Genomic DNA, 16566 nt, shown 5'->3' on the forward strand with positions numbered 1-16566 from the left:
TTTCTTGTGTGGTCAAAGCTGACTGAGATTGGATAGATTCATTTATTAGATTTTTATCAGAAATTAGTTTTAGTAAGATAGTTGGCCCTTGTATCCATGGATTCAACCAAGTATCAAAAGTATTTGGGGAAAAAATTGCACAAATTTCCAAAAAGCAAAACTTAAATTTGCCATATGCCAAGTACTATGTTTTTTTGTTTGTTTTTTTTTGAGACAGTGTCTCACTTTGTTGCCTGGGCTAGAGTGCCATGGCGTCAGCCTAGCTCACAGCAACCTCCAACTTCTGGGCTCAAACAATCTTCCTGCCTCAGCCTCCCGGGTAGCTGGGACTACAGGCATGCACCACCATGCCCAGCTAATGTTTTCTATTTTTAGTTGTTTGGCTAATTTCTTTCTATTTTTAGTGGAGGCGGGGTCTCACTCTTGCTCAGGCTGGTCTTGAACTCCTGAGCTCAAGCAATCCATCCACCTTGGCCTCCCAGAGTGCTAGGATTACAGGCATGAGCCACCACGCCTGGCCCCAAGTACTATGTTGAATCCACACAAATGAAGTGATGTGTGGGCATTGTATTAGGTATTATACGTAATGTAGAGATGATTTAAAGTATACAGGAGGATGTGCATAGGTTATATGCAAATACTATGCCATTTTATATAAGGGACTTGAACATTCACAGATCTTCATATCTGCAGGGGGTCCTGGAACTAATCCCCCATGGATACCATACATTGATGCAAAAGTAGAATTTAGACTTCTCTGTTAAAATGACAAAGTTTTCTTAGAGTATTGGTCTAAGAATGAGAACAGTTTTCCTTATCTTTTAAGTAATTGGACTAGGAAACAAAAATTTGTGTCTTGTCAATATCATTTCTTGTGCTTCACATTGTCTTTTATTAGGTGACTGATTACATAAGAAAAGTGAGTCTTAATATTAAAGGAGCTAAGTTTTTGTTCACAACCATGTAACCTTCTGTATTTGCCTTTAAAATCTTTTATTGTCACTTTGATTAACTAGATAACCAAGATCATATTTAATCAAGTGTTTTAAACTTTTTGACATTTTTGACAAACTTCCCCAAATCAAATTCTAAATTAAGCCTTTTTGACCTCAAATTAACTTTGAGATTTTCCAGTTGAGCCCCTGAAAAGCTCAAAGAATTATTTCTCACTTTGTAAAAGAGAGATATTAAACTGATTAGGCTAATTTGATATGTTAAATTATATGGGAAGCATTGTCAAATAAGTGATGCTAACCCTCCTTTAAGTTATATTTATGGATATGTTATTTTTTATTAATCAGTGATTCAAAAATTATATGACATTTCTAGAAATCTAATATATTATCAGGCATAATTTTGAGTATTATGTTAAAATGTTATATGCCACACAAGTAACCAAATTTCCTTGTCAATTGCATCATTATATTGAACCCATCAGACCATTTTAAGTATTTGTAATCCATAGACAGTTACTGTTTTACTTTAATTCTTCTGTAAAAGTATTTGCAATCAGTTATAGTCCAAAATTGTTCTTCTTCAAGAACATTAATTAAAAAGACTTGAACAAGTACCCTAGAATACAGGTTATTGATAACTTTAAGATCATACCATTGGGCTGGGCATGGTGGCTCATGCCTGTAACCCTAGCATTTCGGGAGGCCAAGGTGGGCGGATTGTTTGAACTCAGGAGTTTGAGACCAGCCTGAGCAAGAGTGAGACCTCGTCTCTACAAAAAATAGAAAAATTAGCCAGATGTGGTGGTGAATGCCTGTAGTTCCAGCTACTTGGCAGATGGCTGAGGCAGGAGGATTTCTAGACCCAGGAGTTTGAGGTTGCAGTGAGCTATGATGACACCACTGTACTCTAGCCCAGGCGATAGAGCAGGACCCTGTCTCAAAAACAAAACAAAACAAAACAAAAAAACAAAAAACAAAAAGGAAAACCATTGGACTCTGTAAGAATTTCCAGACCTCTGGTGAAACTGATGGGTTCATGTAACTGCTAACCAAGATCAAGCAGAACAAGAATTAATTGAGTTGGTCCAAGGGTTGTGGGTTATTGTTAAGCTGATTTACCATTGTTTCCCCCCACAACCACGCTTGACTAGCTTTACAAAAAAAGAAAGAAGTAATTACATGGTATTAAATAAACTGATGAAGATAATTTTTAATGATTTTTTTGTTTGAAACATTGCTGGTTCTTTAAATGTTTTGTTTCTCAGAGTTAATTTTTCTTACGAGCTAACTGTAGCTTACAGCAATTCAATAAAGTATACTTTTGTGAAAAATGAAAACGTTTATTCGCCCTACCTGATCCCTCCAGAATTCAGAAACTATTTGTGAGTATTCTTATCTTTATGGGAATATAGTTATTTGTATAAGTTCAATAAGAATCTCTTTCTTATAATAAGACACAATTGGAAGCACTGCTTATATTACCAAAGCTTTCACTGGAATGTCATGTTTTCAGATATGACCAGATGGCTTTAAGGAACTAAGGTTGACTTTATTGAGCCAGTAAATTCTTCCTTGGAAAAACTGGCCTGAGGGTTCCCAGCCTTACAGGTGAGTAAGGAATGTCACTTCCTGGGAGGCTCAGGAACCTCAGGATACTTTGGGAACCTCAAGAAGAGAGGAATTTATCTAAACCTATAAGTGTTTCAGATACAGCATGATGGCAAGTCCTTGGTTTGACTTCCCAGCCTTGAGAGTCTTTTATAAGTCTAATCTCATATTCTTTATTAAAAGTTCAAGCAAAGTAAGCTTAAAAAGAGGCTATCTGGTTCTTGCTGCACTTATGTAAATTGTAAGTCCAAGTTTAATGAGACTAAACTTATTTTGTGGACAAATCAGTCTTTCATTGATTATCTTTGGTAGAAATGGGGGGTGACTATAGGGAGAAAAATTATATTTCTGAAGAAAACTATGGTGTACCCAATATTAGATTCTAGCCCTGTTTGTTTTCTTTGAGGTTTTATTACCTACCTATAATCTGGACTGGATCCTGAATTCTTCTAGTTTCCTCTAGTATCTGGTTATGACTCTCCAAACTAATATTTCTGATTTTCTTCCATCCTTATGGCTCGGAATCACTGCTCTTCTCCTGAACCCCTGCAAGCTGAAGCTGGACAACTTGATATAAACTTCAGAGAAACCACAACAGCTTACGTGTAGACAACCTTTGTGATATCGAAACTGCAAACCAGGAACATCTGTCAGACTGCCACTGACTGTCCTCACTCCAACTGAAGATACTTAGGGCCAGGATCTAGGAATCTTGACTAGCTGTCCTCTGGACTCAGAATCTGAGTTTCTAGTTTGTTCTAAGTATTAATCTTTGTTTTTATTTTATTTTCATGGAAACTAAACTCCCCTCATTAAAAACTTGATGGCTCACACCATCCAGGAGATGTCCTCTATTACCAAGTCCCAACAGGTGACTCAGCTGGTCCTTAATGATATGAACAAGAAAACGGACTTATGCTGTTCAAAGGAAAGAAGAATGTCACTTTATCAGGGGGGACACATAAGGATTCTTTGCTTGGCCAAACTTTAGTCAGGTTTTTCTGAATCTCCTGCTAGCCCCGTCTGTGCACTTCCTTGTTAAATTCAGTTTTAACAAAGAATCTGCTGAGTCAGTTTAGCAATAACCCCCTCATCCTCAATATCTGATCATCCTCCATGTTGGATCAGGTTCCTTATCCTCCACCATCTCTCAGGGGATGTCTCATCACCCTGGCCTGTCTTCAGCAAGAATCCTGTTAACTTGATTTAGCCAGAATCCACTTTACCCATGATGTTTCCTTTTCATAATTTTCCATCCACTGACCCCCACACTGCTGCTTGGCTATAAATTCCCATTTGCCCAAGATGTCTGTATTCAGAGTTGAGCCCAGTCTCTCTCCCCTACTACAAGACCTCATTGCAATAGTTTAACATGTAGTTGGCATAATCCATGAAGATTTCCCAAAGGAAGTCTGAGAAGGAATTTGAGAAAGCAATTCAGTTTCATTTTTATTGAGCACCTAGTACATGTCAGATGCTATTCTACACATTTTACAAATGATTCTTAATCCTCACAACAGCTCTTTGATGATTACGTTTAAAGGAAGAGGAAACTAGGCCTTTCCAGGATAATGTAATGATTCTAAAACATACAAAAATTACAGTTCTGCATCCTAATTATGGTGTACGAACCTACGCATGGTAAAAATGACATTTAACTATACACACATCATACAAATGTCAAATGCCTGCTTTTGATAGTGTACTAAAATTATGTGTATCTGTTGAGGGAAACTGGGTGAAGGGTAAATTGGACCTCTCTGTACTATCTTTAAGGAGTAGCGGTCAGGTATCTTATAAAATGTCTTTCAATTTGGGTTTGTCCAATGTTTTTCTCATAGATAGGTGTTATGGATTTTGGAGAGGAAGACCACAGAGATCTGTATTTTCAACTATCTATAATAATTATTTCAAAATAAAAAGCAGAAAAAGATATTTTCCAAAGGGGGATGATTAGTAAACTAACTAGTGTCTTTTCTAGCCCTCCAACACAGACTCCACCCCTCTCCTGCCATTAACAATTCACATTAACTCAAGTTGTTTGAAATGTGTGGTTAGGGAAACTAAGCTTAACTATATGTCTCCAGCACCTCTTATCTGGTACTTCTGTGCAACAAAAAGATTTGGGGATGGGGAGAGCAGGCATTGAAAAAGGCACGGGTTTGGGAAGGTCGTCTGGCTCCTTCAGATCCAAAGTTAAGGCGTCTCTCACTGTTCATTTTCGGACCAGGGCCCCGGCCCAACAGATGCCCCGCGCGTACAGGCAGCGGTCGGGGCGCAGCTGGAACCGCTGCAAAGGGCCTCGGGGTGTACCAGCCAGGTCCAGGGCCGCGGCCACAGCCCAGCGGAACTGCACGGAGGCCAATCCCCTCCTCCCACCGCGAGGAACTGGGAGCCGGGCGCACTCAGGCAGCCGCCACTCCCCAAACTCGCGGGAAGAAACGGGCCGTTGCGAACGCGGAGCGCGCGTGGCAGGCGCTAGCCCTCCCGCGCATGCTCCTCCCGCCCCTGCCCCGGGTCCCGCCTCTGTCGCTCCTCTCCCCCTCCCCCGCCAGCCTCCTCCGAGCTTGGCCCCTCCGGCCCGGCGGCCGACGTGCCGCGTGCGTGCGGGCGCCTGACTTCACTTCCGGCTAACGCGCTCCGCTTGCCCCCTGGCCCCGGATGGTGACTGGCGGTGGTGCAGCACCTCCCGGGACTGTCACTGAGCTGCTTCCCAGTGTGATTGTGCTGAGCGCAGGCCGGAAGATGGCGGCTGCGGCTGCGGCGGCCTCGGGCCCGGGCTGCTCGTCGGCGGGGGCGGGGGCGGGGGCGGCCGGGGGCTCGGAGTGGCGGGTGCTGCGGGACGGCTGCATGCGCTGCGACGCCGACGGGCTGCACAGCCTCTCCTACCACCCAGCGCTCAACGCCATCCTGGCCGTCACCGGCCGCGGGACCATCAAAGTCATCGACGGCACCTCGGGGGCCACCCTACAGGCCTCGGCGCTCAGCGGTGAGTGTGCCGCACGCCGGGCGGGGGCCGGGCCAGCCGCGGGAGGAGTCGGGCCGGCGGGATGCCGAGGAAGGAAGCCGCCCGGCCCCGGGGCTCCGTCTCCGGAGGAGGGGCAGCGGGGCAGCGGGAGCGCAGGGCTGGGGGCTCAGGCCTGGCGGTGAAGGGAGGCCCGGAAGCTGATGGAGGAGGACCTAAGGACTTGGCCTTTTCAGTGGCTGCAGCTGGGAAGGAAAGACAGGCGAGTCAGGGAGTGGTGGGAGTCGCCTGTCGGGCCTTGAGCGTCCGCTCTGGCTTAGTCCTCCGGAATAGGTGAGGAGGCCTCGGAGCTTGGCACCGGGGGAGGCGAGACCCCGGGTAGGTCGAGAAGAAGGTGTTGTTCCTGCGGCCCGCCAGATTCGAGGGCGAAAGGCTTGAAGGGTTGGCCCCAGCGGGAAAGGCCGGTGGCCGGGGGCGAGGGCGGGAAGCGTCCGAGCCGGCATCCAGGCCCTCCCTCGGAGAGAAGTGGCGGGTCGGCTGTTCGTGAGTCCCGCAGGTGCGGGGACGGACCGCGGGCTTCGCGCCGGGGGTGGGGGTGGGGGTGGGGGTGGGGAGGGGAGGGAAGCAGGCGGGCCAGCTGCCTGAACGGTTCGGTCGACGGCTGTAGGACTGCAGACGCCAGAGAAGACGAGAGACCTGGTTCCCTAGCTCGGGGCTTCCAACTTCTCCCCTCCCAGTGATGAGACACGCAGGACCTACGGTGTATGAAATAGAGATTCCTTTGGGTTTGTATTTAGGTGAAACTTCAGGTTCTCTTCACTTGTTTTACGAAAGGGAGCCGAAAATTGGGATTTGGAGGAACATCTGAGCCTCACCACTGGAGGGAAGAGCTTGTGGGTGGTGTAAACTTTGGTCCAGGTATGGGACTTTTAGAATGTATGAGGCGGACGCTCAGTGGATGGGCTGGTGTTTTGGAACTGACCTGGCTAAGTTATAATACATTTGGCTGACATGACATTTCATTTGTGGTTAAATGATGAGTGGCTTAATTTGGATATTATAGGTTAAAATTGAAAAGTTGGTTTATGAGTGAGTTAAACTCATGCAGAGAAATACAATGTATGCAACTTTGTGCATCTAGCCAGTGGAGATCGTATGTGATCTGCCATTTTACTTGTATTTTAACATAGACAAGGAAGAGTTTACTGTGTAAGAAGATATTTGTAAACGTAAAGGGCAATTTAGGGATACAAAGATAAAATTAGAGATGTTAATTATTGTTGATGTGAGAGTTGTGAAAGAACTAGATGGTGTGTAGCTATGGAATATAAACCTGGGATATATCTAAGAGCTATGTATAAGAGAAAGTTTTGGGAGGTAGATTTGTAATTTTTTTCTTTTCTTGGCTAGATAAATGACAGGAAGGGTGGCCCAGATGTATCAGTGATCAATTACTATGACTTGGACATAACAGTTTGTCACTCTGTATAAGAGGGAGATGCTCATTAGTAATTGGATATCTTTCTTTTTAAAACTCATTTAAAAGTATCTCAAATATGAAAAAGCATAAAGAATAATTACAGTGAACAGCCATGTATCCCTGACTCAGCTTAAGAAATAAAACATTATAAACTGAGTTGAAACCTACTATGTGTCCCTCCTAGATTGCATCCCTCCAACCCTCTCTCCTTCATAAGCATTATCCTTAATTTGATTTTATCATTTTCATACATGTCTATGCTTTTTAGTATATGTTTGTATCTTCAATACCTAATATTACTTTTTCTGATTTTTAACTTGTAATAAGTGGTATCATAGTATATGTACTAAGATATCTATGGGAAGTCATATTAACAAAAGCATTCAAGTGTTTTGGATATAGAGGGGAGTTTCATGGGGTGCTGTTTATGTCAGAGCCATGTTTGAGAACAGTTATGTATACCCTAAAATCAAAGTCTGGGAAATCAAAATAATAAATAAAAAAATATAAAAAAAAAAGAGAACAGTTATGTGTATCAGGGTTTGTTAAAATGGTTGGAGAAATTGGACGTATATTTCTGTGCTTGTACATGGAAGGGAAGAAAATATTCACTTTAGTGGTAGATTACTAATGAGGAGGGTTTTAGGTGCATAGTATGAATGTGCAGGTAGATGCATAAAATAGCACTGATTTGGGATAACTTAGTTGAGGTATGCCTGGGCATTTGTTTATTAGAAAAGTATGGGATTGGATGCAATTGCAAGTGCCCATGCAGGAAGGTTGAGTATGTGAATAAAAATATGTAGAACAGTTAATGGCAAATAGAATAAAGGATTATAGAAAAAATTTGAAAATAACAGTGGCTAAATTCCAAAATATTTTAATGTATGAGAGCTGAAGTTTATTATTAATTATAATTACCAGAGGTTGTGTAGGGTCCTGTGTATGTAATCTATTAAGATGACTGGAGGAGGGAAGGCTGCATTTTGTGTTTTATTTGGAATATGTAGGTATTTAATAGGTTTCACTTTTAATGGTTGATAGAGGGTGACAGTCCTATAAATAGAGTAGGGAGAAAGTGCCAGTAGTGATCACAGTCTTAACATAATTCCTCTTTCCAATTCATGGGCACTGAGCCATCTTCCTTTCGGTCCTAGAGGAAAGACATCGTTGTCTGAGGGGATAAAGAGCGGGGTAACCATATTGAGTTTTATTGGGTGGTAGAGTAGTATGTCTTATGGATGCATGAGGTTCAGTTTATAGGGTTATGGGTTGCCTATAGTGTAGACTGGAAATTGAAGGATGGGAACAGGACTTACATACACATGTATTCAATTCGGTGGCAGAGGCGGTGATTTTTTTAACTATGTCTACTAGTATATGTCTTCAAATTATCTGTGTCTTATGTAAAATGTTTATAAATACATTTTCACTAGACTGAGAGCTATTATTAATAGTACATACATTGGTAAGGCAAGTATTTGCTCCCTGTCAGTGAGAGTTAAGATTTCTGAGGCTCTAAGCTGTTTGCTTGGCATTCAGTGACCTTCATGATTTGGCCTCTACCAATCTCTCTAGTCTTGTCTCCCTAATTTGTTTTGTGAAACTGGTCCATTTAATTTTCTTTCCCAAGTACAATTGTTTTGCTCTTTCTTGGAATGCACCAGTTCCCTCCAGTCAGTTAGACAAATCTTATCCATTTTTCAAGACCTAGAGCACATCTTAATTTCCTTATCCCTTTAGCCAGAAATTACTGAACCACTAAGCACATACTGTCATTAATATCCATTTTAGTAATTTGGCAGCTTACTTTTTTTCTAGTGTGTTTTCCGCTATCTTAAAACTACTTAAATTCCATTTTATTTACCTTTTTGTAAATATATATGAGGTTTGTTTTGTTATATTTCAGACTTTTTGTGGGGAGGTATTTTGTCTACTTGTTTACATCCCCTCCCCAGGATACCTAGTACAAAATATTAACTCAGATTTTTTTTTTTTTTTTTTGAGACAGGGTCTTGCCCTGTAGTCCAGGCTAGAATGCAATGGCATGATCATAGATCACTTCTGGGTTCAAGTGATCCTCCTGGCTCAGCCTCCGGAGTAGCTGGGACCACAGACCTGTACCACCATGCCCGATAATTTTTAAATTTTTTTGTAGAGATGGAGATCTCACTGTGTTGCCCAGGCTGGTCTCAAACTTGTGGGCTTAACTGATCCTCCCACCTTGGTCTCTCAAAGCGCTAGGATTACAGGCATGAGTCACTGCCTAGCCTTAGATATTAATATTTTGATTTGATGCATATATACCAATGACTATGTTAAATGAATCCTTCCTTATATACTAATTGCTAAATAAACACATTCCTTGACTTGAAAAAAATAGACTTTATATTTTAGTTTAGTTTTTTGAGACAGTCTTGCTCTGTTGCCCAGGCTAGAGTGCCGTGGCATCAGCCTAGCTCACAGCAACCTCAAACTCCTGGGCTCAAGCAATCCTCCTGCCTCAGCCTCCCGAGTAGCTGGGACTACAGGCATGCGCCACCATGCCCGGCTAATTTTTTCTACATATTTTTAGTTGTCCAGTTAATTTCTTTCTATTTTTAGTAGAGACGGGGTCTCGCTCTTGAGTGATCCACCCTCCTCGGCCTCCCAGAGTGCTAGAATTACAGGCATGAGCCACCCGTGCCCGGCCTAGACTTTGTATTTTAGAATAGTTTTAGATTCACAGCAAAAATGAGCAGAAAGTACAGAGTTCCTATATATCATCTGCTTTTGCACCCACACGCATTCCCCCACTGTCAATATCCTGCACTAGAGTGGTATGTTTGTTACCACTGGTGAACCTACATTAATAATCATTATCACCCAAAGTTCATAGTTTACATTAGGGTTCACTCTTCATTTTGTGTGTTCTGTGAGTTTGGACAAATGTATAATGACATGTAGTATCATACAGAATAGTTTCACCGCCCTAAAAAGCCTCTGCTCTGCCTAGTCATCCCTCCCTCCCTCTCCTGCTTTTCCCCTCCCTCCTACCCCCACCCTTTCAATCTTTGCCACCTCCCTGGCAAACACTGACCCTTTTACGTCTTCATTGTTTTGCCTTTTTCAGAATGTCATAGTTGGAATCATACAATATGTAGACTTTCAGATTGACATCTTTCATCTATTAATATTCATTTAAAGTTCTTCCATATCTGTTTTTTTTTGGGGGGGGCAGGGTCTTGCTCTGTCACCCAGGCTGGAGTGCAGTGGTGTGGTAATAGCTCACTAGAACCTCGAACTTGGGCTCAAGCAATCCACCTGCCTTAGCCTCCTGAGTAGCTAGGACTGCAGGCACATGTCGCCACTCCTGGATAATTAAAAAAGTTTTTTTGTAGAGATAGGGTCTCGCTATGTTGCCCAGGCTAGTCTTGAACTCCTTCCATATCTTCTTATGGCTTGATAGCTTATTTCTTTTTAGTGCTAAATAATAGTCCACTGTCTGGATGTACTACAGTTTATTTGTCCATTCACACAACGAGGGACATCTTGCTGGCTTCCAAGTTTTGGCAATTATAAATAAAGCTGCTGTAAAGATCTGTGTGCAGATTTTTGTGTGGACCTATGTTTTCAGTTCATTTGGGTAAATACTAAGGAGCTGGATTGTGTGGCAAGAGTGTTTACTTCTGTAAGAAACTGCCAAACTATCTTCCATTGTGTCTGTACTGTTTTGCATTCTCACCAGCAGTGAATGAGCGTTGGGCTCCACATCCTCATGAGTATTTGTTGATGTCAGTGTTTTGGATTTTGACCATTCTACTAGGTGTGTAGTGGTATCTCCTTGTTTTAATTTGCGATTTCCTAATGACATAGGATGTTGAGCATTTTTTCATATCCTCATTTGCCTTTTTTTATGTTTATTTCTCACTTTGGGTCTTAAAAATCTAAAAAGCTACATACCACTTGACCATACTGTTCATATTACTAGATATGTCCCTCTCTGTAGCTATTGTTTCTTCATTCTGGAGACAGATGGTTTGGGTTAAGATCTCAGTTTCTGTTTTTTTTTTTTTTAAACAACTGTGTAACCTTGACTTAATTACTTAACATTTATGTTCCAGTTTCCCTTTTTGCAAAATGGGGATGATAATTGTACTAATTGTGAAGATTAAGTGTTGATGCCCGTAAAGTGTTTAGAACAGTGTACTAACCAGACAAGTGCTCAAAACTAGTTCCAATCTACTTGTAATTCCTTGTAAAATACCTTGTCTTTTTTTTCTTTTTTACTTAAAGCTTTTTCATATTCTCTGTTAAGTCTTTTGAACTTAACCTGACCTTTGAATGTCCTAAGACTTTTTTCTGCTTTACCATTTTCCACTATCCTGTGGAACCCATCTAGTTTTTGCTTTGTTGTAAGACTAAGGTATTATTAAGATATTGTCTTATTTATGTAATTACTGGTAGTGATGTTTTCTCTTGCTTCCTGAAACAGTGCCTCTCCCCAGTGTAGTACATTATATATGTATATATTTTTAATAAGCTTTTCTGAAAGTATTTTGGGGGAGAATATAGGCTTTATGTGTTGGGTAGTCCTGAATTTTTAATGTTAGCTCATTTATGAACTCACTACTTAAACTTCCTGAACCTCAGTTTCCTCATCTGTAAATTAAGATTAATGTTTAATGGCATGGTTGTGAGGATTAAGTGGTTAGACACACTGAAAGTGTCTAACAGTGCATGACAGATCTGTAGTAGGCACTCAGTGAATGCTAATTCTCTTGAGTCTTTTGGGTGTTTCGTATTGCCATGCTCCACAATCACTTTAAAAAATGTTCATTGACTTAATGTTTGTACACAGATGATAGATAGCTGTCATTCAGATGGAGATGGAAATATAAATATTGGTAACAAATATATAGTAATCTGTATTTGGATAAATATCTTTCAAAGTTAAGTTTATTACTAGTTCTGTGTGTATATGGATTGTTCATGTAATATATGTACATAAGTAAATGAAGATATATGTGTGTGGGTATTAATGGATATTGTAGTATATGTGTGGGAGGAAGTCATATCTCTTCAGTTTCTGAAATGAGTTCCAGATCTATGTTGCAATGAAAAAGAAGAAAAAAGTGCTCAGTGTTTTTAGACAAATGCTCCAGTTTTATATTTCTTTATGAATATCTCCCTTTTTCTTTTCCCATATAGATGTTGGCTTTGATTTGAGAAATTTATACAGTGGTCATAAATAAGAAAAAGACCTTTGTACTCAACTTCAGCTTTAGTGCTGTTTACATTGGGTATATATTTATTTTTCCTGATATAACAGCTTCTTGGTCAAACTTAAAGCCCAGAGCTGTCTGCCCCAAGAAGTCTTGGAGCCTGCGTAGTCCTTAAGAAGTAAATTTTTTTTTGATAAAATGCACAGTCTTCCAGTGATGGAAATGATAAATGATTTAAACCAGTTCCTAATTCCTAACTTTGGTACATACAGCATTCCTACTCTCAATTATTCTATGAGAGATAATAAACATGATCTAGAATTGGGATTTCAGTAGCCCCAAAAGACTACTGAATGCATCTGAATTCTTTATACAAGTGCAGTAGTTGTCTTCTGGATGCATCTGAATTCTTTATAAAAAACTTAATTTAGCAGAATCTCTTTTTGGGCTATGAGTGCCTACTTTGGCTCTGTTTCAGTTGACTGACTTTAGTGGTATTAAATGATGACCTAGGTTATATCAAAGGTTTGTTGTTAGCAAAACACTTCTAGAAGTCTAATAAATTTATATTCAGATCTGTTTTTTTAATGTTTTGCTCTGTTTTTTAGCATCCTATATATTTTCCAAATCTTTACATTTACCTCTCAGGTTTTCCTCACTTTTTTAAAGGCTCAAAGATAGTTTTGTTTCAGCAGAGAATTTATCCTAGTCTTTGTTTTAGTGATTTTAGACTTACTAATGAGAGGCAGTATAACAGCTCAGACTCTGGAGCCAAACAGCCTGGGCTTAAGTCTTGGTTCTTTTTGACCTTGGAAGGTCATTTATAAAATGAAGATAATAATAGTATCTACTTTGTAGGGTGATTGTGAGAATTAAAATGAGTTAATATATATAAAACATCTAGAACGGTACCTACTCTATAAGTTTTTTTTTTTTTTTTAGATTCTTGTGGTAACGATGGCTACTTGAAAGGTTACTGAATGCAGTAGTTGTTTTTGCTACAGGTATTCTATTGAAATTGTGGTAATATCCTCTAGTCGTCCATGTGGAAATGTGGCAGGGTGAACTCTAATAAATGTGAATAAGAGCAGTAATTTTTGTATTACAAGGGAGTTATAAACTATATGTTAATTGATTTTGGACATGAAATTGTTAAAAGATTAAGGTGATATGAAGAGCTGGTTGATTGGTATTCATTCAGGAATTTATGGAACACATGCTAGTCATAGAGAGCAAAAAAAGGTAACACTTTTGCCTTTGAATGTATGCTAGGTGACGTTTTTAGGGAAGCCATTTTAGCATAATGTCACAAGTACTGTACTGTATTATAGAAGTGCATAATGCTGTATGAATACAGAGGAAGGAATTTCTTCAAACTCAGGGAAATTGAGAAGCTTCTCAAAAAAGTAGCCTTTATGATCAGTTTTGAAAGAGTGATAGTGGGAAGGAATTCTTATAGGGATGATCATCATAAGTCAAGGTACTTGCTTGTGCAGAGACAAATTGGTCTTCAAAAACAGGAATTCAAGGAACAGAAAGAAATGTTTTATTTGGTGGTGAGGGGCTCCCAGCATTTAGCATGCCTGTGTGGATGCTTAGAGTTGAAGTTGAGAGATAGGCAAGAACAAAAGCATGATATGTTCTTTTAAAACGTTTGGATTTGATGTCAATGGTAAGGAGCAATTGTAGGTTATGACATGATGAAAGTTGATTTTTAGAAAGATTTGAAGCTGATGCCCCGATGTGAGAAATGGTGAGAGCCTCATGTAAGTTAGTTGGAGAGATGAGAGCAGTATAAAATTTGGTGAATGCCAGGGATGACAGAAATGGACAAGGTGAAATTACCCTTAGATTCCTGCTTTGGGTAACTGGATGAATGGTGTTTATTAACCTAAATAGACAATACGAAAAGATGTGGTGACTAGCTTTTTGTTGGAGAAGGCTGCGAAGCGAGAGGAAGATAGTGATTTCAGTTGTGTTACTTTTGAGGCTTTTGAAAGATATCTACATAGAGATGTACAGAAGCCATTTGGAAATTCAGGTTTGAAGCTTGAAGATTTGGGAGTACAAATTTGGAAGGCATTGCATTTATGGAGAAAGCCCATTTTAGTGGTTAAAGATCCTGGCTCTGGAGCTAGACGGTTTGAGTTCCAGTCTGTTTCACCATTTGTGAGCTGTGACCTTAGGCAAAATGCTTAGTTTCTTTCTGTGCTTCACAATTAGTACCTAACTCATTGGGTTATTGGAAAGATTAAATAAACTGATACCTGTTGAACACTGCTTGATGCATCATAATCACTCAATAAATGTTACTTTTTGTATTGGTGTTTTAAGTTATATAGTTTAACTCAACCAGTGTTTGTCTGCCAAATGCAGATGATAGGATGACTTTGAACCCCCTCCCCCATGTCCTACTCCAATTTGGAAAGCTTCCTAAAAGAGGTGATGCTGGGACAGGTGTGATGGCTCACGCCTGTAATCCCAGCACTTGGGAGGCCAAGGTGGGAGGATAGCTTGAGGCCAGGAGTTGGAGGCTGCAGTGAGCTATGATTTTGCCATCACTGCACTCCAGCCTGGGCAGCAGAACAAGATCCTATCTCTGAAAAAAAGAAAGAGGTGTTGCCCAAGGGAACAGCATGAGCAAGATTCATGAAATGAAGCAGGTATAATAATATTTGTTACAAGCAGTTTGGTGTTAGAGTGCATGTACAGTGTGAGGAAGGGAGTGATGAGATAGCCTGAGAATCTTGGACTTGGCCCTCCTAGGCTCTGGTTCCCATATTTTTAAGTACAAGAATTCTCAGTTAAAGGCAAAGAATTAGGGCCCTATTGTGATATGAGCTCTGTTGTAGTATTAGCTAATTGCAAAAAGCTACTGCTTTTAAGAAATTTTAACTTCAGACCTCTTTTATCTATGTATTTAAAAAATGTCATAACATACATGCTTTGGGCTTTCCTCTCTGCTAGCTTAGCTTTGAGATTTTGGAGGAAGAGAAGGATTAAGTTAGTTAATACTCTTCTATCTGACCTCCAACTTCAAAAATTTTGTTTCTGCCATCTCCTCACTTGTTCTTTTTGTCTTTATAGATTTGCTTAATGTCCTCTTTATTTCTTTCCTGTCTTTCCAGTAGGAGCTTGGGAGGGAGCAGAGGTAAATGTGGATGTATTATGTCCTTTTTAAACTGGGAATCTCTTTGCATCCATTGAAGTACAGAATAAAAAGAAAAATAAAAAATAAATAAACTGGAAATCTCTATTCTTGGGTTGTATACTGTAACTATTCTTAGGTTGATCACTTGGTACTCTGTCCTTAGGAATGTTGGGACTGTTGGCTGTAACTACAGAACACAAACAATGATAGATTTCTGTAATGTAGTGTGTAAGAACAGTGGGGAGGTGAAAAGGAGGGGCACCTCTCCGATATGTGCATTGTCCTGCTCATGGCCTCAGGAAAGAGTGCCTTTGGCAAAACACTTCTCTGAATTACCATCTTTAAAATGGACTTGTAACTCTTGCCTAAACTACTTTATCATTTGATAAGATGATGGATGTAGAGATTCTTTGTATCCTGTAGCACTTCAAATGTAAGGGATACAAAAAAGTTAAACTGAATATAGAAGAGGAGATAATAGAGGGACAAATTGCAAAAAGAAGGAAATACAGAGAAAAGATAATGGAGTTACAAATAAGAATAAAGCAATTGCTACAATATGTAAAAAACACTCTGTGACTGGAACAGTGCTCCTAAAAAGAAGTATGTATGATATAATTTGAGTGTCTTAAGTCAGGGATGTATTTTAGAGGAGGTAAATATGCTATTTAGAGGAAATGATATAAATTTTAGATTGGTGAAGATGGGAATGTCTTCTCTGAGATTTATTGTGGGCACCAGGAATTTTAATCTTAGTGATTTATTTCTGTACTTTTGCTTGGATTTATGAAGTAGGAGAGAGAAGTAAGACTGGGGAGATGGCACAGGGCAGTGCTTCTTAGCGTTGGTTGCTCATTAGAATCATCAGGGGAGCTTTTTAAAAAATACCGTCCTTGGGCTCTGGTATTCCAACTTAAATGGTCTGGAGTGGAGCCCAGGCATACTTTTTTATTTTTTCTTTAAACATATGCCAGCTGGTTCTAATATGCAGCTAGGTTTAGGGGTTCAAACTTTGCCTAGGTCTTTAGACAAGTTTATTTGGTATGTCTGGGATAAATGAGAGACAGTTTTCCTTTGAATTGAATAATGTTTAGCTTTGAATATTATTTTTTCATTTTAAGAAAAACCTCCCAAATTAGTTTGTCTGCTAATATAACCCATCCCATTGTATTTAAAGTTGTATTTAGTGAATATATAATGAA

General features: G+C 40.1%; 1 protein-coding gene across 4 annotated transcripts in view; it reads left to right on the forward strand.

Annotated features, from left to right (window-relative positions):
* The first annotated feature begins 5204 nt into the window (after window positions 1–5204).
* Window positions 5205–16566, forward strand: part of BIRC6 (baculoviral IAP repeat containing 6) — a 207505-nt gene continuing 196143 nt past the window's right edge. For all 4 annotated transcript variants that reach the window (XR_006734659.1, XM_045549348.1, XM_045549350.1 and 1 more), the window contains exon 1: window positions 5205–5553. Coding sequence is in view for 3 of the 4 variants with exons in the window: in XM_045549348.1 (XP_045405304.1) it covers window positions 5226–5553 (328 nt within the window). In the remaining variant the exon portion in view is untranslated. The remainder of the gene's footprint in view (window positions 5554–16566) is intronic.

Source organism: Lemur catta, chromosome 4, assembly GCF_020740605.2.
Source record: "Lemur catta isolate mLemCat1 chromosome 4, mLemCat1.pri, whole genome shotgun sequence".
NCBI lineage: Eukaryota > Metazoa > Chordata > Mammalia > Primates > Lemuridae > Lemur > Lemur catta.